General features: G+C 43.8%; 3 protein-coding genes across 3 annotated transcripts; 2 read left to right on the forward strand and 1 right to left on the reverse strand.

Annotated features, from left to right (window-relative positions):
- Positions 1-1,675: 1,675 nt before the first annotated feature.
- On the forward strand, positions 1,676-5,704 carry noxo1a (NADPH oxidase organizer 1a). The gene is made up of 8 exons (XM_027010805.2): positions 1,676-1,785; positions 1,928-2,008; positions 2,146-2,218; positions 2,314-2,497; positions 2,616-2,806; positions 2,930-3,037; positions 3,409-3,526; positions 3,794-5,704. The coding sequence occupies exons 1-8, from the start codon at positions 1,720-1,722 to the stop codon at positions 4,407-4,409; spliced, it is 1,437 nt and encodes a 478-aa protein (XP_026866606.2). The 5' UTR covers positions 1,676-1,719; the 3' UTR covers positions 4,410-5,704.
- Positions 5,705-6,302: 598 nt separating this feature from the next.
- On the reverse strand, positions 6,303-18,444 carry tbl3 (transducin beta like 3). Its single transcript, XM_027010795.2, has 23 exons — positions 18,294-18,444; positions 18,028-18,079; positions 17,812-17,907; positions 17,664-17,711; positions 17,373-17,514; positions 17,181-17,265; positions 16,711-16,881; positions 16,431-16,506; positions 16,247-16,343; positions 15,688-15,869; positions 15,235-15,376; positions 14,845-14,903; positions 14,559-14,665; positions 13,145-13,280; positions 12,639-12,869; positions 12,304-12,374; positions 11,704-11,860; positions 10,065-10,123; positions 9,640-9,743; positions 8,327-8,398; positions 7,955-8,113; positions 7,534-7,627; positions 6,303-6,986 (listed from the first exon to the last, which is right to left on the reverse strand). The coding sequence occupies exons 1-23, from the start codon at positions 18,323-18,325 to the stop codon at positions 6,602-6,604; spliced, it is 2,757 nt and encodes a 918-aa protein (XP_026866596.2). The 5' UTR covers positions 18,326-18,444; the 3' UTR covers positions 6,303-6,601.
- A 254-nt stretch (positions 18,445-18,698) lies between these two features.
- On the forward strand, positions 18,699-21,320 carry LOC113577889 (protein SCO1 homolog, mitochondrial). The gene is made up of 7 exons (XM_027010796.2): positions 18,699-19,044; positions 19,149-19,259; positions 19,475-19,565; positions 19,812-20,009; positions 20,265-20,357; positions 20,471-20,586; positions 20,920-21,320. Exons 1-7 carry the CDS (start codon positions 18,895-18,897, stop codon positions 21,052-21,054), a joined length of 894 nt encoding a protein of 297 aa, XP_026866597.2. The 5' UTR covers positions 18,699-18,894; the 3' UTR covers positions 21,055-21,320.
- The last annotated feature ends 1,903 nt before the right edge of the window (positions 21,321-23,223 follow it).

Consider the following 23,223-nt stretch of genomic DNA (forward strand, 5'->3'; position numbering starts at 1 on the left):
CCTGCTTCTCTTAAATAAGGTTGCTTTGGTCTCACTGCACTTGTTTCAGTATGCTAAGTTACTTTGTCTGTGACTTGTTTAAACCAATCCTTTAAAAAACTTAATTGTGCTGTTACTTTCAGCAAGGGAAGATAGCTCACTGGTAGCACTGGGTCTTGTTCATTCTGTCCTATCATGCATTACTTCAGGTCCAGTTTTTTGTATGGAAACTCAAGTTCAAAGAAGACCAAAGAGGTTCTAAAGCATCATCTGTGAACCAACAGCAAAATGAAGCAGGAACAAATGTAAAGAGGTCATTAGTCCAACATGATCAGTACACTAAATCTATGATCTGAAAATAGATTTTTGGAACTGAAAATAGATTATTGTACATTCCCTCTGAAATCACTGCCTTTCTTAGTACAGTCAGGATCACCTGAAATAATGTGTATAACTGATTATTGATGATAATAACAATAATGGTTTTTAAAACAATTACTGGCTTAAACAATTATTGGCATTTTTTTTAAATGACAAAAACCCAAAGAAAATTATATTTTTAAAGGTAGAATTCAAAGCTGGTAATATTTTTATGCCTTTATATCACAATTATTCAATTTCCATGTTGGTATAGTGAACAGATTTTTTTATATGAAGTTAGGAATACATTATGTCAGTCCTGAAAGAAGCTAAGGATAACTGTCTATAACTTCCTCTACAGGATGGACGTGACAGAAACAAACATAGGTATGTCACCTCCAACGGGAAAGGGTAGGTCAAAGGTATTTCCTCAACCTTTTATTCACTTGATAGGAATTCTTATTTATGCCAGAAAAAACCCCACTTCCTTATTTGCTTAATCCCATATATCCTAGATCACGTTCATCATTATGACCAAATAGTCTGTGTTTAAAAATTGTCAGTACCACTGAATGTTTATTTCCAATGACCCGTCAAGCACATAACCTCTCATGTACATTCAGTGAGAATATGGAGAGTTTCTGGACAGTTAAATGATCAATGTAAATGATCAATGACATACAACGGACTGTGAACACTAATGACAGTAATGACAATACATGTACTTTTCAGATATGTTTTTGTGCGTATTTTGTCTTATTTGTTTTTTTGCGTGTTTTTCCATTCTGCAGCTTTCAGCTTCCCCAGGAACCCAAAGCAGGGAACGTTTGTATAACCTACACATTGAAGAGTGAAAGAAACAGAAATATTTAAATGATGCAAAGATTTATTCTTTTAAACTTGTTCTAAATTTAATTTCGGTGCCATTATAATCAAATACAATTTTTTCCAAACACAAATAAAAGACAACCTGAACATTAAAAAAACCCTCAAGCATAGCTTAGAACTGACAAACTCTAATGACGAAGAACATTAGAGTTCTATGAAGATGTATTCTTTTCAGTTAAGGAAACATTGAAGAAACTAAAGTTTCGCTAACTTCTTTATTGGTTAACTCCTTAATATACTTAATGCTTCACAAACTTAAGATGGTTACAGTTTACAGATACAGTCGGGTTTTCTACGAGCTGCTTTTGAAAGTGTGAGGCAATACAGGATTCTACACCGCCCAAAGACTCGTGTCTGCTCCACGCCTCCCGGTTTCTACAGCGGTGTGTGTATATATATATGGGTCCGAGGATTTTGGTTTTCATCAGTCGAGCTTGGCTGACGGTGGAAGTGTTCGGTAATTAGCACAACGAAGTGATTTGCCTGCACAACATGGAAGAGAAGAGATATCCCGTAAGCGTTCGCCTTTTAGGAGTGATGCACAAGGAGACGAGCAAAGTAAGTTTGTGGTTATCGTTAAGGAGCATTTTTGTATTACGCAAAAGTGGTGCTGCTTTCAGATTTGTGCAAAAAATAGTACGACGTGAGCTGTCGACGAGCTATGAACTAACAACCTATCGTGTTGTTGTTTTTCCTCCAGTTGTACATGACCTCTGTTCTTTGGTCAGATCAAAGCGAAGTCATCGTCTACAGAAAGCTTGAAGACTTCAAAACATTGCATGTAAGCTTTTTTTTCTAATAACCTTTTGGACTTTATTATTATTATTGTTGTTATTGTTATTAATAATAATAATTATGCAATTATTTTGATTTTTTATTATATTTAGTATAATTTTGTGCAAATTCTCTTTATTTTAGAAACAACTAAAGAAAAAATATTTATCATCAAATCCATTCAAAAATTCTGAAAGAATTCTTCCCAAGTTCAAAGGTAAATGTTGCACACATTTCTAATCGAATACCAATATTAGACATGTTGGCGCGTAGTGGGCAAATGCATTCTCCACTGTTCTCCACATCTCCTAGCTGATAGGGGGAGGGCAAGCGGCCAGGCGAAGCTCTTGAACAGGTCCGTTCTGAGGCTGAAGTCGCTTGAGGCCTACTGCGCCGAGCTGCTGAGTAGCCATGAGCGCATCTCCAAAGGCGCGGAGCTCACTCAGTTTCTGCTTCCCAGGGCAGATGATTTAAAACCTGAATTTGCACGGAACAGGTATCTGCGCTCAAACGCGTGTTAAAGTGTTAAACTATGATGTTAAAGCTAGCCTGCTGAGCGAGTCGGATTTTTAAAAAATGAACTAAAATAGACGTGTGCGTGCTTTTGGTCGCAGCGTTATAATCATGCCGTCGGAAGACCCGCTGAACAGGACGGACCTGAGAAGGTCCGACATGGGCGTCACCCAGCCGTTTGTAACCGAGACGTACCGCTGCATTGCTCCCTACGAAACTAAGGACACGAAGAACCGTCCCTTCAAAGTAGACATGGATGAGCTTGTAGACGTGCTTATCAAGGACAAAGGAGGTGAGCTTGCAGAATTGCATATTGGTTGCAAAGTCACTGCCTTATTTTGTCGATCGATTAGCAGCCAGGTGTTTCCAACGCATTGTTGTTGGCGGTGTAAGTTTAGTAAATGCGTCTGCTCAGGATGGTGGCTGGTGGAGAACGAAGCTAAGTGCATTGCCTGGTTTCCCGCTCCTTACCTGGAGAAAGCTGACGTTGATGGCGAAGACAATGACCGGGCAGATAGTGAAAGTAAGAAGCTATTTTTATACTATCCGTTGAAATACATGAAAATGAGATCTAATTTGAACTAAAATTCTCTGATTTGAGGAAAAAAATCTTCTTTAGGATTTGCAGTAGTTGAACTATTGAGCTGTTATTAAGTGCTGCTATATAAATAAGTGTTGATCAGTTTTCTTTTACATTCCAACACTAATATACAGAAAGAATATTCTTCTCTCAAAATGGCATTCATATACTGATTAGTATTGAGATTTCTGTTATGGCCCACTGGAAGCACCTAATATAAACAAACAAACAAAACCTTCTTATGGATAAAAGATGAACAGTACAAAAGTACCAAAAGCCTTGTGAAACATTCATTTTTGTTTCTTCTCCTGCAGGTGACCTCTACGTTGTCACCAGAAATTACAAATCCATGAACCCAGATGAGCTGTCTGTGCAGATCGGCTCTGTGGTGGAGGTGCTTCAGAAGTCCAATAATGGGTGGTGGTTTATCAGGTAAACTTATCTCCACGGCAAAGCCTCAAGCACAAACATGCCACTCACCGGTGAATGAACTTCTCAGGCATGCAGAGATTGCCTGATATGCTTTGCTGATGGCTTTTTTTTTAAAAATGCAATAATCTTGTGGCACTCATTTGGATGTTGAGACACAACTTTGCCCTACATTTGTGTTCTGCTTCGAAAACACTGATCAGTTTGCTAGAATCAACAGCAGGTGTTTTGCGGGAAACACTAGCTCACTACCCCTCCCTTTCATGTCAGGTACAACCACAAGGTGGGCTACATCCCTTCCATGTACCTGCAGCCATACAGCAATCCACGGGTGCGTATGATCCCAGGCCAGCTGGAGATACACGGCTCCTCCTTATTCCTGGCTCAGCCGCAGATCGCGGGGCACGAGCTGAACCTCTCGCAGACTAACCTGCAACTGCCCACTGCCGCCCTGCGTCCCGCCGACAAGGCCAAGTCCCGCTCGGTCGAAATGCTGCACATGGCCCGGCCTGGCCCGACGGCCCAGTGGGCGCTGCCTACCATCGAGGTGCAGCTCTCAGACCAGGGCAGATCCAGGAGCCTGACCGGCTCCAGCGAGAACAGCGAGACCAGCTTCAGCGACGACAGCAGCTCTGCATGCAGCAACTCCTTCAACGGCGGAGTCCCAGACGTCCATCGGAGTGTCACGCCGACGCCCGTGTCGAGCAAGTGTCTGAGCCCTGACAGCGACGCCGAGGGCAGACTGATGGCAAGCACATCAGACCCCGGCTTGTTCAAGTTCTCTAGGATGCCCAAAGTGCCTCCAAGGCCCCAGGCACAAGAGATCCTCCAGCGCTGCACCACCGTCACCCGCAAAAACGCTTCCAAGAACCAGCTGTCCCTGTAACACAGGGTCACACACTGCTGATGAACGGCTGTCTAGAAACGGAATTCTCCGGGAAATGCCAGCAGGATCCATGCAGGACCCTGGCCAGAGAAGGAAACTGATGCTGGGTTGTACTTGAATGACATAAGGTTGCAAAATAGTGTTACAGGTTCAGATTAGTATAACGCAAATAGACATTACAGTCCAAGTTTCGATTGTCACATATCACAAACTATATTTTGTTGATACTATGACGCCTTTTCTATTTGCTTTGCGATTAATGTTTTTACTGATCAGCATGAACTAGTAGGGTAGATATTCTGCTATTTACAGGGTATTTATAGGTGTTTACTAAATTATTTTTACCGTACAAATCATTACAGATTGTCAGATAGTAAAAAGACATGCTCCCAGGGTACTGAATGGAATGCAGGCATGACTGTAAATATTTTTGACACGTTTTCAGCTGTTCTTTTGCTTAATGGCTTGTTGAATTTCTTCAAACTGTATTTCATATAAGCTTTGATGCATTTGCCACTTTCTCCATGATAACTGTTTCATTCCCGCTGTGGTCAGTGGGTTGGATATTAAGATGTTGAAGGATGTAGATCAGACCTACTGGCATTGATTATTTTACTGTAGATACTATTTGCATTGAAACACATTTGACTCGATGGAAAGGCGTGTTCTTTATGTACATGTTCATTATGAAATAATCAAGTATCTCCAGTGTTAGAGACTAATATTTCTCTTTATTTTTGAGATGGAATAACTTGTAAATGCTGTAATGCATAATTAGTTTGATTTTCACGCTTGGTTTTTATGTGATTTTTTGCCTAATTGAAGAACACTGATCTCTTTTCCATACTGGAAATCCAGTGTTGTGCCTTATATGCATCATTGTATACTGTATTAGTGAACTCTTATTCTCAGCATTAATAAACATTAACTAACTATGCTTTCTGTGTTGAATGATATTATACACTAGTTACACTGTGTCAGTCTCACAAATGTTTTTAACTCCATTAGTTAAAAATCATATACAGAACATCAACTTATACAGAATGCTTACATTACACAGCATGATCCACATAAGCCTGTGTAAAACCGAGTGTGTTAAAACACGCAGTGTGTGTGTTGTTACATCATCTACTGTTGCAGATTATTACACAAACTGGCATTTGCAAAACTGCCTTTGTTTACAAACATACTTTAATACAAACACCCATTTTTCTGACCATTCTAGCCCACCTTTAGTTAATAATAGCTAATAGCACAGGTTCTTTGATAAATGCTGTTCATACAGCTACAGCTGTTTTGTAGCAGTGAACCAAATCCCTTTGTTGAGTAGGCCCCCCCCCCCCAAATGTTTCGCATGCTACCAATTCATTTGAAAACCATGCTCTGAAACTTATTCACAAAGTTGAATCAGATGTGCTCGTCAGGCGGGGAGGGAAAGCAGACCTTTGTGTCTTATCTAAGCAACACCAGTACGGGCAGATGAGTGGGCTGACAGCCTACACTAGCAATCAATCAACTGCAGTCCATCTACAGATTTGCTTTCTGATAATCTTGCATGTTGGATTCCTTGGAAGGGCACATATTTCAGCAGTTAACACAGGGTCAACATGGGTAGACAGCTGATGTTGTGATAAGCTGTTTTCTAAGAGCAGCCCTGAGCGAATGCTTTAGTGACAACGGAAAGAAACCAACACAGCAGGTTCTGAAGCAGAACTTTCTCCATTTTGTGCCACTATTCGTTATATTCTGAACCTGGAGGATTCTTGACGAGGCTTCCTTCTACACAGGCTGATCACTTTTCTTCTTTTTGAAGGAAACCTGTCAGAAAACGCTTGCTGAGCTTAACAAGGCCATCATGTGAAGCCAAAATTAAAAAAGCCAAAACAAACAAAAAACGCTTACAAAGATGATACTTTATTAAAAATCTGACAAAACAAACCCTAAATAAATTTGTCAACATGTAATTACGTTTGAGCACTGTATAAAAGGGGCGTCTCTTACACAGATGGTGTGCACATCTCTACATTACGACAAGGCAACCGATCTTGGGTTATGATAGTGAAGTTCAGCCACACTGTCCATAGAGGGAAACGAGAGCCTCAGTCAGCAGTGCCAAACCATTCGTTCAGTCTAGGGTGCTGTGTACGGATGGCTTGAAGGCTTTCTTCATGGCTTCCTGACCAGTGAGCCCATTAACTTGCCTCTGTCAGTATGCAGGAAGTGGGAGCTGCAACCTGGGTGGGCGGGCATCTTGTGGAAATTTCCATGACATCATCATCATCATCATCCTCCTCCGAGCTCTCCGAGAGGACCTCGTGGCCCGTGGTTTTGGGTCTGTTTGGCCCGCTCTCTTTCCTGAGCCATGGCCTAGGCGCGCTGGCGCCCTTAGCAGCACCGACGCTTTCTTCGTCCTCGGACACGTCTCTGCTGCCGTTTGCCCCCACCGACTCCTGGCTGTAGTCGTCCTCGTCCTCCTGCCCATGGGTCGTTACAGTACGTTTCTCCAGCTCGGGCCGCTTGTCTATTATGAAACATTCCCGAGGACTGGTGTCCATCTCTTCCACTCTCAGCTCCTCACTGGAGAAACCACAGCAGAGCATTATTAACTGCCACCTACCAACATCTCTACCAAAACAATCTTCAGCCATAAACCATCCCACACATGACAAATTTAAAGTTAAATCTATAAATTAAATCAAAAGCAACATGACTTGGACCACAAGAATTCTTTCATGCAAAAGGCCATGCATATGGGCTAAAGGATCATTGTAGCAGTCACAGGGCTTCACTCCCTGCGTGTAAGCCAGTACAGATATAATCTTTACCATCATAGCTCTTGGCGACAAAATCTATGGTCCATCCCGAATGATTAAATTCTTCATGTACAAGTTCACCCACTATGAAAAGTATTAATCTAAGGAAAATCTGATAGTGTCTGCATCAGCAAAAATGACAGATGTTTTGCTGTACTAATGAATACCATTGTGCTAGTCTCCAACTCTCGTTATATGGAAAACTCGACGGTACTAGTGAGAGTAAGGGCCGTGCGATTCCTAGGCGCTGTAAAGTACTCTTCGAAAAATAGCAGAGAATGCAGTCGGACACGGAACTCCGCCGCGCTCACCTGGTCCCGCATCCTGCCACTCGCATCTGCCGCCACATGTAATCCAGGAACATGGAGGCCTGGAGCAGACGGCCCACTCTCTGCATGTGTCTTTCTGGAAGGTACAGGCATGAGCGTGTCAGGCTCTGATAGCAGCGAAGCTCCAGGCGTCGCTCATCTAAGGCTTATCTAAGCACGCGTCTCTTATCTAAGGTTGGCAATATGCATTACTGATTGCCCAATTTGCTTCTGGTTTGTTTACACAGCGTGCAAGAGTGTAGAGAGTTGGTAGTGACCTCGGAGTTAACAGCAAAAATCTTGTTATTACAAGATAACTCAAAATTGTGAGACTTGTGCTTGGGACGTCATCTCGATCTAAGACAGGATGTCATAAGCATCCCCCCCCCCTCATCCCATCCCCCCCCCCCTCCTCCGCACTGACCGGTGTAGGGGATGAGGCCCTCCAGGTGAGTGCGCACCCCCTGCAACTGTAGCAGCTCCTCTGGGCTCAGGTGGGTGAGCAGCACCTGCAGCACGGCCTGCGCGTCCAGGCAGTTCCGCGCGTTCGTGTTCCAAACCACGCAGTAGCGCAGCAGAGACTCTACACACACCCACACACACACACACACCCACCCCATCATGCGACAGGCCTGTGCGCACACACCACCTCACCGCTCGATGTGAAACCCTGAGCACACAAGCTCAGGATGTTATGATGAAATCGCTGTGTGTGGCATTGCACAATCTCCCTCCGTTTGCCCAAGTTTAGTTGGGCTCAGGTGCGGGAACATGGCTGTCAATGGTCTGCGCTCACCCTTCTGGTCCTGTCGGAGTCGAAGCAGGGTCTTCTCCAGCTGCCGGGTGCCCTCCTCTGCCTGCCGGATCTCTGCCAACACAGTGAGTGCCTTCAGCTACATCAGACATCTAAAAACAACAACAGGTTGTGACCCCCAGGGTCTAGTAATCTACTCCATCACACTTTGTGCTCTCATGCTGGGAGCCGAGGGATGCATCCGGATGCATCCACGCTGCATATAATGGATCTCTGGGAATAATGGGAAAGACCGCAGCAGCCACAGAGTTGCGTCAACTCTGAGGTGCCTGTAAACCTTTGAGACACAGCTACTGGAAAATCCCGAGAGCAGGCCCGGCTAAGGACGGTACAGGCCTGGAGTTTCCGTTGGGGGAGCCATTTCATAACTATTTACCCAGGTTGACAACCTTTTGTTTTTGCAGATATTACTAACCTTGAAATATCTGCTGATGACTACGTGTTACAGATACGGTGTGAAAAGATGAATTTAAAAACAATCTTCCTTTTCCTTTTTGTTCCCGTATTCCTTCATTTCAGGCCTAGAGTTCCTGTATTTGAACTGAGTTGGCTGAAGTTTGCTCTTGCAAAGCTCTCACACAGTGCTGAAGTCAAATCTGATCCCTTTAATGAAAAATCCTGCCCTGCAGCGTGGAACTGGATGGCACAGCTGGGATTCGGCTTTCCCAGGCTTGTTGCGCCTCGTGCGCTCAGAGAAAACGACTAATCGCCATGACAACACAGTCCTCCAACCTTCTGCAATGTTGCCGGCCGATGGTCTAAGGATGCAATAGAGACAGCTGAGCAATCTGATAGGCTCAAGGGGTTATTTGGTTTCTACCAAATCATCAACGGAGACAGGTTGGACACGTATAAACCAAGAACGCACTTTGAATGCGTTTACAGAGAAATTTAAATATGTATTTTTGCTGGCGAAAAAAAAGGAAATTGAATGTTTTGATTACAAGAACATTATTTGGCTTTGTACTTGAGACTGAAAATAGGGGCGGGGGGAATGGAGGAAGTAGATGTTTGTCATATCTAATAAACTAGAAATGGAAAATGCCTTTGTCTATAAAAAGGTTTCCATTCATGTCAGAGGCACCACGCAGCACCTCTTTCCATTTCCCCAGGCCGAGCAGAACAACCTAGCGCGAGCATGCAAGCTGGTCGCTAGACCTGTTTGGTGGGCTGTCATTCCCTGGAAGTTTCCAAAAACAACATCAAGGTATACTGCTCCATCACACACATTCTACTGTCCGCAGGTCGGCTTCCAATGGGGACCTGACCAGTGGGAGCGGCCGCGGGGCTCATACCTTTGATGACCTGCAGGGCAGTGTGGGGCTGATCCAGGGAGATGGCGATACCCAGGGCCTTCAGGTATTTCTTCTCGTGGAGCAGATTGGACAGCTCCTGCTGCCTGGAAGGAGCAGTGGCACCATTCACCTAAAACATCTACACAACTTAAACGCCATTAAGGTTCATAGGACAGCACGATTCACACTGCTTTACATATAGCCAAGATTACCATAACATGTTATTTAGCTCAGCAGCATGGAAAGCCAAAGCAAAACTGATGTAATTCTACGGGATAAGCACGCTTATTTAGCAATGCAGTGCTGTAACAAACACTTCCTTATAGTAGTACGAGACTGGCAGGGACTGGTTTTCTTCTAGGGAAAATCGGCCCTGACATCACAGTACAAGAAAGCACCAGTGTGCGCATCTGGAGGAGACCTACTTCAGGATCTGATCTTCCTGCTTAGACTGTTCCTCGGCCAGCTCCTCCTCCGTGATGTCCTGCGAGGGGGGCAGGGCAGCAGAAGGAGAAGGAGAAGGAGGGGCAGAAAAAGAGAGTTCAGGAAAGTGCCACAGAATACCAGAATGTGATTCTGGACTAGCTCTAATAAATGCGGAAGAATAACCCCCAGTGGAAGCACTTCTTCAGCATCAGATGCAGAAGAGTGTTGAGTCCTAAAGAACTCAGAGAGACATTATTTGGACCTGATGCCTGAAGCCATCAGTGATGAGCAGGACAAGACAGGAGAATATTGATTAGTCATGTCTGGAGACCACCAGTGCATCAAGCAGAAACCCCATCGGCTAGGGAGGACAGCTGAGTGCCCTGAGCTCCAACCCCTAACTGTCCTCTTATCAGATCAGTGACCAAAATTGCCAAGCAACACAAAATGTATTTATTCATTGTTAAAATGTACTCAAAATGTTTCCAAAGGCACTAACAAACACTGGAATGCTGACTGCAGACTTTATGTGAATAGACTACTTAATGAATATGGATTCCTGTATTTCCATATAATGCCAAAAATGGTCAAGTACAATTTAAATAAGAATATCACCACCAGCACTGCTACTGTTTAGTAGCTCAGATGCACAAGAGCAGTGTGTTTTTTGCATGTATAAACGTGTTGAAGCGGTAAACTACCTAAACGTTTCCCTCTTTTCTGAAGACTCATAAAACTGGAAAAGGACATAGGATTGTTTGTACACATGATCTTTTTCAAACTTCTGGCCGAGTGAGCACAAACAAAAATTCTATAAACTGGTGAGGCTATAGGATGCTGAGTCTCTGCACGAGCAAAGAGCTGTCTGCATTTCATACATTGTTCCCTCAGTAGTCATTTAGTAACTGAACTCGTTTTTATGAAAAGCACTTCCTTTAGCGCACATCTCGTTTAAACTCCACACTCCTTTTTATTGTGTTCACTGGAAACTATGAGCACACCATTTCCTTTTAAAATCACTAATCCCAGGCAGGATTCCTGGGGCTCAAGATCCCCCCCTTCCATTGATGAATCGTTTCCCTGTTATTTCTGAATCGTCAGCACAGACACAGGGCCCTTGTGGTTTTATGGGGTCCCGAGAAATGATCTTCAAGTACATAGGAGTCTCATCTGCAAACAACTGCTCACGGATTTAAACGATTCACTTGAAAGGAGGGGAAAAAATCCTCCACTGATTTTCATTTTGTTTTCCTGACAGAAGTATATGAGAAGGCTACATTAGCCTTGTAGTCTCATTTGAATATTTCCTCATTTCATTCAGTCACTGTAAATATCTTGTTGGGTTTATTCTTGTAGTCCACTCTCTAACAATTGACTACTCCCGATAGGACATTCTAACCCCAAACTAAAGATTTTTGAACATACATTTAGACTCCAAGACAAAATATAGTTTAGAACGAATGGAGTTGCGAGCTGTAGCAGTCATTACTATCATTAATGCCAGACCATACACACTGAACACACTCTACTCTCAAACGAGAACGACTCCCGTCAACTCTGATGCCTGCGTGTCTTTGTTGCCGTGGCTTGGCCTCACACGCCTGGCGACTGAGCATGCGGAGCCCAGCACCCGCTCACCTTCCAGACGGTGATGGTGGAGTCGGCAGAGCCGCTCACCACTAGGTCGTCCCTGCTGCTGCTGTGCAGAGCCCACACTTTGTCCTGGTGAGCATCGAACGTCTTCACGCATTCATTGGTCTTGATTGTCCAGAGCTTCACAAGGCCATCAGACCCGCTGAGAAGCAAGGCGGGTGAACACACACACACACACACACACACACACACACACACACACACAATTACAATTAAATTCCTTTCTGCTGTATACAAGCAAAGTTGAATAAAAGGAAAGTTTACTGCATTTCAAAACTTGGCACGAGATGGAATCGTTTCAGGAAAACAATAACCTTAATTCATGTGAACAGTTTTTTGAAAGTAAAACAACTGTGACAACATGCAGGTCTTATCTTAGCTATGCAGAGTTCATCAGTTTAATTATGAACATGCATTTGTATTAGATACCAAAGTGTGCAATTTACCAGGAAGTAGCTGAGTACATTATCTCTACTTAGCTAACCCGAATACTTCAGTTTACTTAATGTATATTTGTATTAGATACCAAAGTTTGATAACAGGGGAAGAAGTAAATAAATGAAAATGTAAATGTGTGCGATTCACCCAGAAACTAGCTGAGTTCCTCGACTGACAAAAATGATCTTCAACACAGAGGCATCGTGTCCTTCAAACGTCTAGGGAAAAGAACAGAAGAGAGTATCTAGAGCTTCAACGCAAGCAGAGGTGAGAACCCGTCAAAGCCAGGTAACGGCCAAGACACAGAACAAGAACTTTTAAACCAGTTAAAAAATGGCGCCCCGTTTTTTAATTGGTTTAAAAGTGCATTAAAAGCACACGTAGCTGCGACACCGCTGATTATGCAGAGACACACACATACACACAATTTAATTAGCAATCTCTGGACTTCCACACATTTACTCCTCCGTTAAATGAAGCACCTTGAGGCAGCTGAAGTCGTGGAGACCCCAGAGCTTGACTGTGCCGTCGGCCGAGGCCGTAGCCAGCACTTGGTCCACTGGGGAGAACTGGACGCACCAGATGCCCCGGCGGTGGCCCTGGAAGACCCCGAGCAGGCTCATGTCTGCCAGGGACCACAGCTTAGCCGTGCGGTCCTGAGAGCCAGACGCCAGCAGCTTATCGTTAGGCGAGACCGCCATGCTGTTTACATCCTGAAATGAAAAAGGGCCCGAGAAGGCAGGAGGGGGTTTCAATTACGGATGTAATAACGGGAAACGGGCAAGGAGAACAATTTCATACGATGAATGGAAAGACAGTGGCTGGAAGACAACAACATGGAGGCGTTAGCAAGAAGAGGAAACGGAGCTTTCATCTCTGGAATAACTCCAGATGACACCTGATCCATTTCCTCAGAACACGGGCCAGACAGGGTTCTGTGGAAGCCCCACGGAGTCACTTTAAAGGAATGTCGGAGACAGTGGCAGACCTTGCCGTGAGCCTTCTCCGTTATCCGAGTGATGAGCTTGGCTGGCTCACTGCCAACGGCGGGAAACACAGCAGGCAGATCCCACACTTTAATAGTGCAGTCCTGACTCCCAGATACCAGGAAGTTCTTCTTTAACCTGAACAACAAAGGGGAGGGTTATGTAAGAGGAGGACTTTCGGACAAAAGCTCTTCCTTTTCCTGCATCATTAACAACAGTTAAACCTTTAATAAGGTGACAGGACTTTGGGAAGTGCTGCGGTCTCATGGGAATGGATTTACAGAAACCTGAGAGAGACTGCCTTTGTTTGATCCTCACAGCTAATCAAAATCACACCCTGCTAAATTTCACAGTGGGGATTTAAAATTGGCAACTGGTTAAAGGCGGCAGGAAATCTTCTACCAAGCCCAAACATGCCCAAACACACACACACACACACACACCCCCGTTAGAACAATGGAAAGCAGTGATCCAGCAAACGTATAGAACTGGTTTCCTTTTAAAAGCATACCATCGTAAATAAATAATATTACTTTTTAAGTTGTAATTTGCACCATGTCCTCTTGTGGACTCCATACTATTGATGAATGGATACGAAGAAGAGATCATTGAACCCGGTGAGCACACCTCCGTGAGCTGTACCCAGCGTGGACAGCCTTCCACTGAGCCCATTTGCATCATATTATCCAGTGTGTGATTCAGTAAAGGCCAGGGTGTAATCCTGTTTCTAAATGACACACACGAGTTTCCCACTTCTACTTTCAGTTTGGAGATTAGCCTTCTGATCTGCATCATGTCAACGCGATGTCAGCTGTGCTTCGGGAAACAAAACTTCAAAACACAAATGCGAGCATTCCAAAGCTGATAGCAACAAATTATAGGATTGAATGTCTGCTGGGTTGGACTGTTACACAAGGACAGAAATATGATATGTGGTGCTGAGCGTAAAAGAGAACTGTTAAAGCTTTCAATCGCTTCCTTCTGGCATATCACACAACTATCACCAGATCACTAGTCTTGTCCAGCTGGCCTGATCAAATCATTTCCAAAGCAAAAATATCAGAGTACACCAACCACTTCTCTGTGCCCCTTTCACGTTTGGTTATTCACATGGGCTTCGCGAACACAGCTGCACTGCACCATCCAGATAATTATCTGTCTGAATTGCCTTGAACTAAACATCTACCCTTAAAGACAATTTAACACACTGTAGCACCCCCACAGAGCCCTACAAATACTATGGAGCATATCTACAGAAGGGTTAAAAAAAAAGAAAAAAAAAAGAGAGACATTGGAGCATGTGAAACAAACTCGAATCCATTCAGCAATTTTAACACACACGGTAAACTGTCAGGACTGCATTTCTTCCACATTGTGTGTTGCGCATCAGGGCTGAGTGACGCTTCAATACTTGACCTGGAACAGGAAACGGAGCCCACAGCATTGCAGTGACCCTGGCCCTGGGCCACACACCGCACGATACCCGTCTCAGAGTCCATCCTCCACACTTTCACACAGTTGTCCTGCACAGTAAAGACAGTAAGCACATACTTCTCCACAGGGCATGGAATACTTTTCCAGAGGCCCTTTCAGTATTCAGATGTCTATAAATGTGTATTCATTTGGATTTGTCCGTTTACCCCTAAAACTAATGGGGTTAAAGAGGCAGATCATTTCTGCACAAGGAGCACGACTGTCTCACCTTGGCACAGCTTGCAAACATGGAGCATTTCTTGAACACATCCAGAGACAGGACAGTGTCTGAACAAAACACACACAGTAAAACTTTAGAATCTGGTCAAGCAAATACAAACAAACTGTACACTACACTAGTTTAATGAACTATGTACTGGATGGCTAATCCAGTTTTGTTTTTTTTTTAAATATGCTTTCAAAATATTACCTGTGCCGCTATACTGTAGTAGTGCATCATGTCAGAATTAATCTGAGTAACTCAGATTTAATACCAAATAGACTTTCACTCAAAGTTACTAGGCATAGAATGAACACAAACATGCTGATCAAAGGCTCTACTTTACGTGGCAAGCTCGACAGCTCATAGCAGTGCTGCCATCTAGTGGCTGCTACTGACCTGTGTGTCCGTAGAGGATTTGGCAGCTGCTAGTGGCCAGGTCAAACACCTTCAGCTGTGAGCTGTTGGTGGCCACAACTATGTGGGTGTCCTCTTTCCCCAGGAACTTCACATCCAGGACATCATCGTTGTAGCCCACAAACTTAACGTAAAGAAGAGGAAAGAGACCTTTCAGGCAGTACCATTCTCCGTCTGTGCTGAAAAACAAACAAACTACGGCGCTGATTACAAAGTATATTAACCCAAAGGTGTGTTTGGCAGGGGAAAGATGTGCCTAGTCCTCGAACCTCTCGAACTTAAATCACGTTCTCTCGCTCTTTCATTACAAGTCCGTTACAACCGAATAATTAATTAAAACGGGTGACCGGGTCCGACTCTGTGGACGCCTGCACCAGCGTGTGTGCTGTGGGGGCGTGGGAGTACGTGCGGGGGCCATCTCCCACCACCTCTCACCTGCTGCTGCATGCTCAGGTAGGGCAGCTGGTACAGCAGGACGTTGTGCTCGGCGGTGACCGCGGCGATCCGTGCGCTGCGGGCCATGAGCAGGCAGTGCACCAGGCCCAGAGGCGCGGTGGCGGTGGGGGTCTGCGCGAACACGCAGCGCGCCGAGCTGCAGTGCCACACCCTCAGCACACCTTGGAAGAGCGGAAGATGGTGAGCGCTGCCGGGAGGGCTTCGCACGCGCTTCACGACCGCGCGAAAGAGCCGCAGCGGTCAAAAAGCCTGCTCCTCGCCGTCCGTTTCCAGTTCGTAGGAACTTCTTTGCATCTTTATAAGCCACTTTTAATAGGAACTATGATGGTTTCTTAATGATCATCAAAATGTTTGCGCAAGTGAGGCCACATGATTCACGCAATCTCTCTATGTGCTTCTCATCAGTCATTCTTGTGACACTAGTCTGTGCTCCTGCTAATGTAAAGGTACTAGGTTAAAGTCAGCTCTGACGCACTCCACACTGCGCGTCTCCAAAAAAACACGACTACTAAAAGTACAGTCGCGCTGCAGTACCTACCTTTACTGCCCGCAGTGACAAAGTGCAGCTCAGGGCTTTTCACTCCAAGCTGAGAGTAATCTTTATTCTCGGGGAGAACGATGACACCCTCCACAGCCTAAATACAACACAAATAGGAAGAAAGTGGTCAATTTCCAGTTTGTAAGAGAAACAAGAGGATGAAGGGAGCCGAACGAAGTCTCACCTCATACACAGGGACGGTCCTTTTCACTGTTCTCTCTTTCAGGTCCCACACTGTGCAGATTTTGTCACGGCCAGAACTGCAAGCAAACACCGCGTGGCTTAAACACCAACAATGGACAAACAGATGATGGACTTCAAACAAAACCATCAGTAAATAAAAGCTGCGAAAAAATGTGTTCATTAGAACATCAGATCAATGAAGCAAACGATTCTAAGCTTTAAGACCACTGCCACGCTGAGGAGCTATGGGCCCAAAGAGTCCTGCCGCTTATGCCACGCACCTGATCAGAGTGTGGCCGTCCAGGGAGAAGGCCAGAGAGGTGACCAGGCTGAAGTGGCTCTCCAGAACACAGACGCGCTTGCTGGTGCGCAGGTCCCAGATGCAGATGCCGCAGTCCACAGACGAGGAGAAGAGCTGCAGCAGGTTGATGTCCGGATGGAACTGAACCAAGCTGAACAGGGTTAAAGGTTAAAGATGGAGAACAGATCCAGCTGTGATCCTGAGCTTCGTTTTCCCCCCACGTCAAAACAACGTACTTGTCGGAGCCTCGTGGCTTTTGCGATTGGAATCTTTTAGGACCTTTTATGTTAACGAAACACTTTGCAGAAAAGCAGGACATTTCCAAAAGGACCGAGAAATACGTTAACTCAAAACAGAGAAGCAGTACTGATACCTTACATAAATAATATTTATTGAGCAGAGGCACTGACTGTCAGAATTTGTCAGGAGAATTTGTACTTTGTTACTTACTGAACAACACCAGATGAGCATTTCAGATTGTGTGTGCAGTACTGTTTCACTACATCCCATATCTTTATAGTGCTATCACAACCACCTATAAACAGACAGAAGCAAGAAATCACCACAGAATTTCACTAATTCTGGTTAAACTTATCAGAACGTACATGTGTGTGTGTGTGTGTGTGTGTATGTGTTCTCAACCTGTGGCTAGCAGAGTTGAGGTGCAGTCGAAAGCCATGCTAGCCACCGGCACGTTGTGAATGGCCCTCCAGGAGCGGGTGCACTTGTCCTGCTTCCAGGCCCACTGCTTCAGCATCAGAGCCTTGCTGGCTGTCACCAGTACCTGCAACAGCAGGGAAAAGCTGAAAGCTGCACAGTGCTGAGTCTTCTCCCACAGCAACAGAGTGACTCGAGTCGTCACGGCAATACAAGGTAAGATTAGAAAATGCACTGGATTTATCTTGAAGAGACGGATTATAAAGGAGGAAATACCTCATCATCTGGACTGAGGGAGAACGAGGTAATATCTTCTTGATCATCCTAAACAAAGAAGACATTCTGACCTGCTGGACACTTGGATCTCCAGTCAAGAATATGTAATAACCTTTAGCTGTTAACCAAGAGTGCTGAACACACTTACCTGTTCAAAACTGTGGACAATTTTGCCTGTAGAAATTTGCAAAACGTTGACCCGTGGCCCACAAGTGCAAAAGATGTACTGTTCATCGTTACTTATCTTCGTGACAGTACATGAGTGAAATAAACGGCAAAAGAAAGAGATTGACAGCGGTCATTCGTCTGCAGCTGTAACATCAGTAATCGTTACGCTCGATCAAATTCGTAAACCTGCACGTACCTGTACTTTCCCCCCCTTGTAGAACGGCTCGATCTTGCTGGAAACAGCATAGCTAGAAACACACACGGCCATTTAACTGTCAAATTCACCAGACAGACAGAACATGCAGAGTGTGCAGGTATATACGACAGTTAACTCCAGAGCGGGCTATGGCTTTATCATAAACTTAACAAGCTCACCCCGGCTAAATGAGCTAAGATAGCAAACGCATGTTCCGCTCGCTAGTGCCATCCGCCCAAGAATACACGGGAACATGCTAAACTTACTTCGTTTTGAACCGGAGAGTGTTGCCAGCCATGTCGGCCCAAACCCTCCTTCACAGCCCTTTTGTAAAAGAAAGTTTATGAACGCGAAACTGGAAACTATTAAAGATCCATTTGGAGAAAGTCTTCCCCACGCATGTGTTCAAACTCCTGTCGCCCGAATATGACGTAACGCACCAGCGCCTCATGCTCAGCGTGTCAAATGCGATTAGACCGTTGTAAAGGTTTGTAAATCCGCTGTATGATGACATCTATTTATTTATTTATTTAGTTAGTTAGTTAGTTTCATGCTTCTTACACCACCGCTGCAATTAGTTGCAAACTGTCTGACGGGTACCAGACTCTGGCTGCAATCTCTCACACAGACGCTGGGTGTCCCTCTCATCCGATGTCAACAGCCTGGACGAAGTAGAGAAGGAGAAGCCGGCGCTGACCTCATGTCCGCTTCTAGTTTCACTTACCTGTCAGGCGGTTGACCTGACCTCGCACCGGTTTTAGTTCGACAACAGTCCGCCTCTCTCGGACGGGGGCAATGTGCTGATCCAAGCTCCGCTCAGTTAATCGTATCCCGAGGAGCCCTATATCAGTGCGTGCTGCGGACAGCATGCTGGCGGTGGGAGCCATGGCCACACTCTCTCTAGGTCTGCAGAGACTGGGATGCTCCATGTTTAGACCAGCCAGTCTCCATAAGTGTGTCTCCAGCCGTGGCATTCACAGTCTGGCTCGCACCACAGGACGCACATATCCAGAGCTGGTAGGTAGCCTGACACATGCCCATTTGAAGTCTGCATTCGTGCACACAGTAGGTTATTTATTGTGTAGGTAATGTGCTAAATGTGTATCTCTCCAACATTGCAGCCGAGACTTGCGCTTCTGTGCAGAACACGATTTCCGAATGTAAGATCTCTGACGTCCGTTCCTCCACCGCCCTCGTCCAGAGGGAGCAGCTCTCCCGATAAGAAGTCTGGCGTAAGCGGCTTATTTCTGCTTCATATTATATTAACGCATCAGGCACTGGGCTAGAGAGACTTAAGAGTGTCCTTGAAGATCTTAGCTGGGTCTGTTTTGCATCTGACGGCTTATGGGCGGCTGTAAGAAAATGAATTGCTTGCATTGTATGTAGTGATGAGCTTTATGGCTTTATGGTAATGAGGATTCTTGCCTTCCTTGGATAACCTCCACAGCCAGTAACATGGAAGTCTCTTGCTGTCACACTTGCCTTGGGTGGAACTCTTCTTTTGGGGATGAAATTCCTTAAAAATGAGAGAGAGCAAAGTAAGGAGTTAAATATTTGATTTTCCTCTTGGGTTTCCATTCATAAATGAATATAGCATATACCCACATTTGAGACTGAAACATGCACAAGTGAGGTCTGATTATTGCTGTCAACAATATGTGTTCATTGTTATTAAGGTTGTTGTTGCTGTTGTTAAGGTTATTAAGTTGATGTATTGATTGTGGCTCTGTGAATGCTGTTAGTTGATTTATGTGCAGAATGATAGAGTTTCATCTTTTATCCAGTGATTGAGAGAGAAAGAACAAAGTCTTTGGGGAAACCAGCTCTTGGAGGCTCATTCGTTCTTATTGATCACAACGGCATGCCTTCAAAAAGTGAAGACTTCCTCGGCCAGTGGGTGCTGATCTATTTCGGGTTCACGCATTGTCCAGACATCTGTCCTGATGAACTGGAGAAGATGATCACAGTCGTGGATGAGATTGGTAACGTAACTTTTACAAGCGTGCAGTTAGCTCCGCTTGGCATAGCGTGCGTGTGACACAGCATTAATAAGGGAAGAAAAAGAAGTCATACATAGTGTGCGCAGCGGATCTGTCTCTGCGCCGGCTCATTTCTCCAAACAATCACATCCGTTTGCACGATTTGCTGACATGCATATGTGCCAAATGATGATGTCATGATTCACATGAAGTTCGATCATTGGATTTATATGGTGATTGCGATATTTTATATTGCAGACAGTATAAAGACGCTCCCAGATTTAACACCAATTCTGATCACAATCGATCCAGAGAGAGATACACCAAAGGCTTTGGCAGAATATGTGAAAGGTAAAGGTCATGAAAAACAATACAGCAGTCATTTTTTTAAATACATATTGAATATTGAGTTTCTGCATGAACAATGTTTTTATATTGTGGGCATTCTTTCCTCATTGCTGCAGAGTTTTCGCCAAAGCTGATAGGCTTGACAGGAACAGTTGAACAAGTCGAACAGGTTTCCAGAGCCTACAGAGTATACTACAGCCAGGGCCCACGAGATGAAGACAACGACTATATTGTGAGTGTTGAAATATGAACATTTAAATGTAAAAAGTCTTTAAAATAACACGTTGTAACTGACTTAGTTCCTTGGGGCACTTCCAAGAATTTTGTAGATTATATTTCTATCAGAGCAGCAAAACACAATTATTTCAAGTCATTATTTGATCATCATTTTGCAGTAATATGACATGCAAGTGCAAAGTTAGATCACAATAATTGAGTACTTAGGACTTCTTTTGGCATATCTCAGATTCCTGTATGCCAAAGTAGGTGTAGAAAAAGCTTTCAAAGAGACCGTCAGTATGAATTCCTAACCTTACTTCAAAATGTGCTTCTATCCAAAACTCAGGTTGATCATACCATCATTATGTACCTGGTGGGCCCAGATGCCAAGTTTGTGGACTACTATGGACAGAACAAGAAAGCAGCTGAGATCTCCTCCTCCATTGCTTCACACATGAGGAAACTAAGGAAGGCCAATTAGCATCCCTGGAAATGGCTCTTTCTGGAGATGCACCTCCATCTGATCTTCTTGCTTTGCAGAACATTCTGGACCAATGCATTCTTTTTCACTTTTTGTATTTTACTTCCTATTTAGGCAGACTATTTATGAATACACAACCTTGAATTCTTTCTCCTCAGCAGTTCTGTTGCAGAAAAATAAATAACCAGTTTTAAGTTGGCTTAAAGATTTCCTTTGTTGTTTCTCTAAAGAATATGGATCTTCAAATAAAATAAGGTGTCTATCAATTTTTTTTCCATTTGTTATTGTTTGGTTTTGAAGAAGCACTCAAAAACTGCTGGGATTAGCCAGTTTTGAATGAAGTGGTACGTTCTCTAATTTAGGCATGCACCATGCCTAAACTAGACTAGGACCCTGGCTGATTGTCCATGCTCTGGTGCTCTATGCCCTGACAATGTCAGAACAACTGAGGCTAGTGGTTGGCTTACAGGTATGCTCTAGCATATCGTATTGCTTTGTATAGTTAAGATGGATCTGAGTATGAAGGTGTATTCTGTGACATCTATGATAAGCACAATAGATCATTGTTAATAAGATCGCATCACCTCAGTCAATTGTAAAAATCCTTTTCTGAGCATAATATTTGCTGGATAGTGGTAGCTCAGTTAAGGTATTTGACCTGTAATTGAAAGGTTACTGCTTCAACTGCCAGGTTGCCACTGTTGGGCCCCTGAGCAAGACCCTTAACCCTCAATTGCTCAAGTTGTACTCAGTCATAATTGTAAGTTGCTTTGGATAAAAGCATCAGCTAACATGCCGTAAATGGACCAATCTTGGCTCACAGGACATGTGTAGGAAGGAAACATATGGATATGTGAGGACCCTGAGTATGTTTTCTTTATTTTCTTTTTGATTTATGTATTATTGACACCCTTTATATACACTAGGGGAAAAACACCAGAATTCTTATCAAGACCGTATCATCAGGACAGTATATTATCCATATTTACAAACAGGGCAGACATCAAGAAATTGTGATGGCTGTCATTCTCATGTTGTATAGGATGTCTTGCCAAGTGTATATTTTGAGCTGTTAGGCTAAGCACTTGACCCAAGCCTGATTCCAGATAGTCTCCAGCACACTTGGAAGTGATGAGTGCACACAACTAATATTCCCTGATCCTGAAAATAAGTCATACTGCGTACAGCCCCAGTGTTCCGTGTTCTTTGTTCTTAATCTGACTGATTCCTCACTAGTGACACACGTTTGTTGTCATGGTGAAGCTGTCTGACATCCAGAGATTAAGAACATGACCATACCAATTCTTGTCTGGGTGATTTACATAAGTCAACATATTGACTCCACCATGACTCAGATACCCAGATTTTGCTCACATTCTGTGTTTTATTTTTCATTCTCAGCACTGTTGCACAGTGTTTTTAAGGCAGAAGGCAGAATGAATCATTAATTCATGATTCATTATTCAGTCATAATTGATTTCTGACCAATGAAATGTTCTGATGTTTCCCCATTTTCTCTGCACAGGTACTCTTGTTTGCTCTATGAACCTCTACAAGTGGCTCCCAGTCTACAGACCCGAGAAAAATGCTACAGTTTGCTTCCTCACATTCTCTCACAAAGCTTGACAGTTTATGCTACAGGTCGGTGTCAGGTGAACATCATGCTGTTAATTCTTTGCTATTTCAACTACAATTTTAAAAGAAAGTTCAAAGGAATATATGGAATAATCAAACCTGAGCTGTTTCCTTCCCATGCCTCTTTGTGCACACTGGAAAATGAGCCTATCCTTATTAAATTAGTCCTAATGAATAGTGTCAGTAAACTTGTGCACAGTCTGATTAGTTTCCGTTCAAGATTTAGTGAAACAGATTGCTGTTTATTATTGTTTGGTACTAGAAAATATGGCACCAAGATTCTAAACATTAAAGGAGCAACAAGTCTTTTTTTTCCAACAAAAGGTAGCAAACAATTTATTTTTTAGTTATTTACTAGTTAATAACTTTTTTTTTCAATACATTGTTGCACACAGGAGATGAAGAATCAAAATGCATTGTAGTTTTCAAAGCAACCAATTTATATTCTATAGACAGGGTCTCGCACGTGGAAGTATTGTTCAAAATGGATTTGGTATAGAATATCTGAAAGATCCTGGCCACTAGATGTCAGTT

The sequence above is a fragment of the Electrophorus electricus genome, chromosome 1 (genome assembly GCF_013358815.1).
Source record: "Electrophorus electricus isolate fEleEle1 chromosome 1, fEleEle1.pri, whole genome shotgun sequence".
NCBI lineage: Eukaryota > Metazoa > Chordata > Actinopteri > Gymnotiformes > Gymnotidae > Electrophorus > Electrophorus electricus.

Excerpts from the sequence above, each read along its gene's own strand:
- LOC113577889 (XM_027010796.2), top strand. The coding sequence starts at position 18,895 with ATGCTGGCGGTGGGAGCCATGGCCACACTCTCTCTAGGTCTGCAGAGA. Across the intron at positions 20,010-20,264 it reads CACAGTCGTGGATGAGATTG|ACAGTATAAAGACGCTCCCA; the intron begins GTAACGTAACTT and ends TTTATATTGCAG. Across the intron at positions 20,587-20,919 it reads ATGAAGACAACGACTATATT|GTTGATCATACCATCATTAT; the intron begins GTGAGTGTTGAA and ends TCCAAAACTCAG.
- tbl3 (XM_027010795.2), bottom strand. The coding sequence starts at position 18,325 with ATGGCTGGCAACACTCTCCGGTTCAAAACGAA. Across the intron at positions 16,507-16,710 it reads GACGGCCACACTCTGATCAG|TTCTGGCCGTGACAAAATCT; the intron begins GTGCGTGGCATA and ends GTTTGCTTGCAG. Across the intron at positions 15,870-16,246 it reads TGTCACTGCGGGCAGTAAAG|GTGTGCTGAGGGTGTGGCAC; the intron begins GTAGGTACTGCA and ends CGCTCTTCCAAG.
- noxo1a (XM_027010805.2), top strand. The coding sequence starts at position 1,720 with ATGGAAGAGAAGAGATATCCCGTAAGCGTTCGCCTTTTAGGAGTGATG. Across the intron at positions 1,786-1,927 it reads TGCACAAGGAGACGAGCAAA|TTGTACATGACCTCTGTTCT; the intron begins GTAAGTTTGTGG and ends TTTTTCCTCCAG. Across the intron at positions 2,219-2,313 it reads AATTCTTCCCAAGTTCAAAG|CTGATAGGGGGAGGGCAAGC; the intron begins GTAAATGTTGCA and ends CACATCTCCTAG.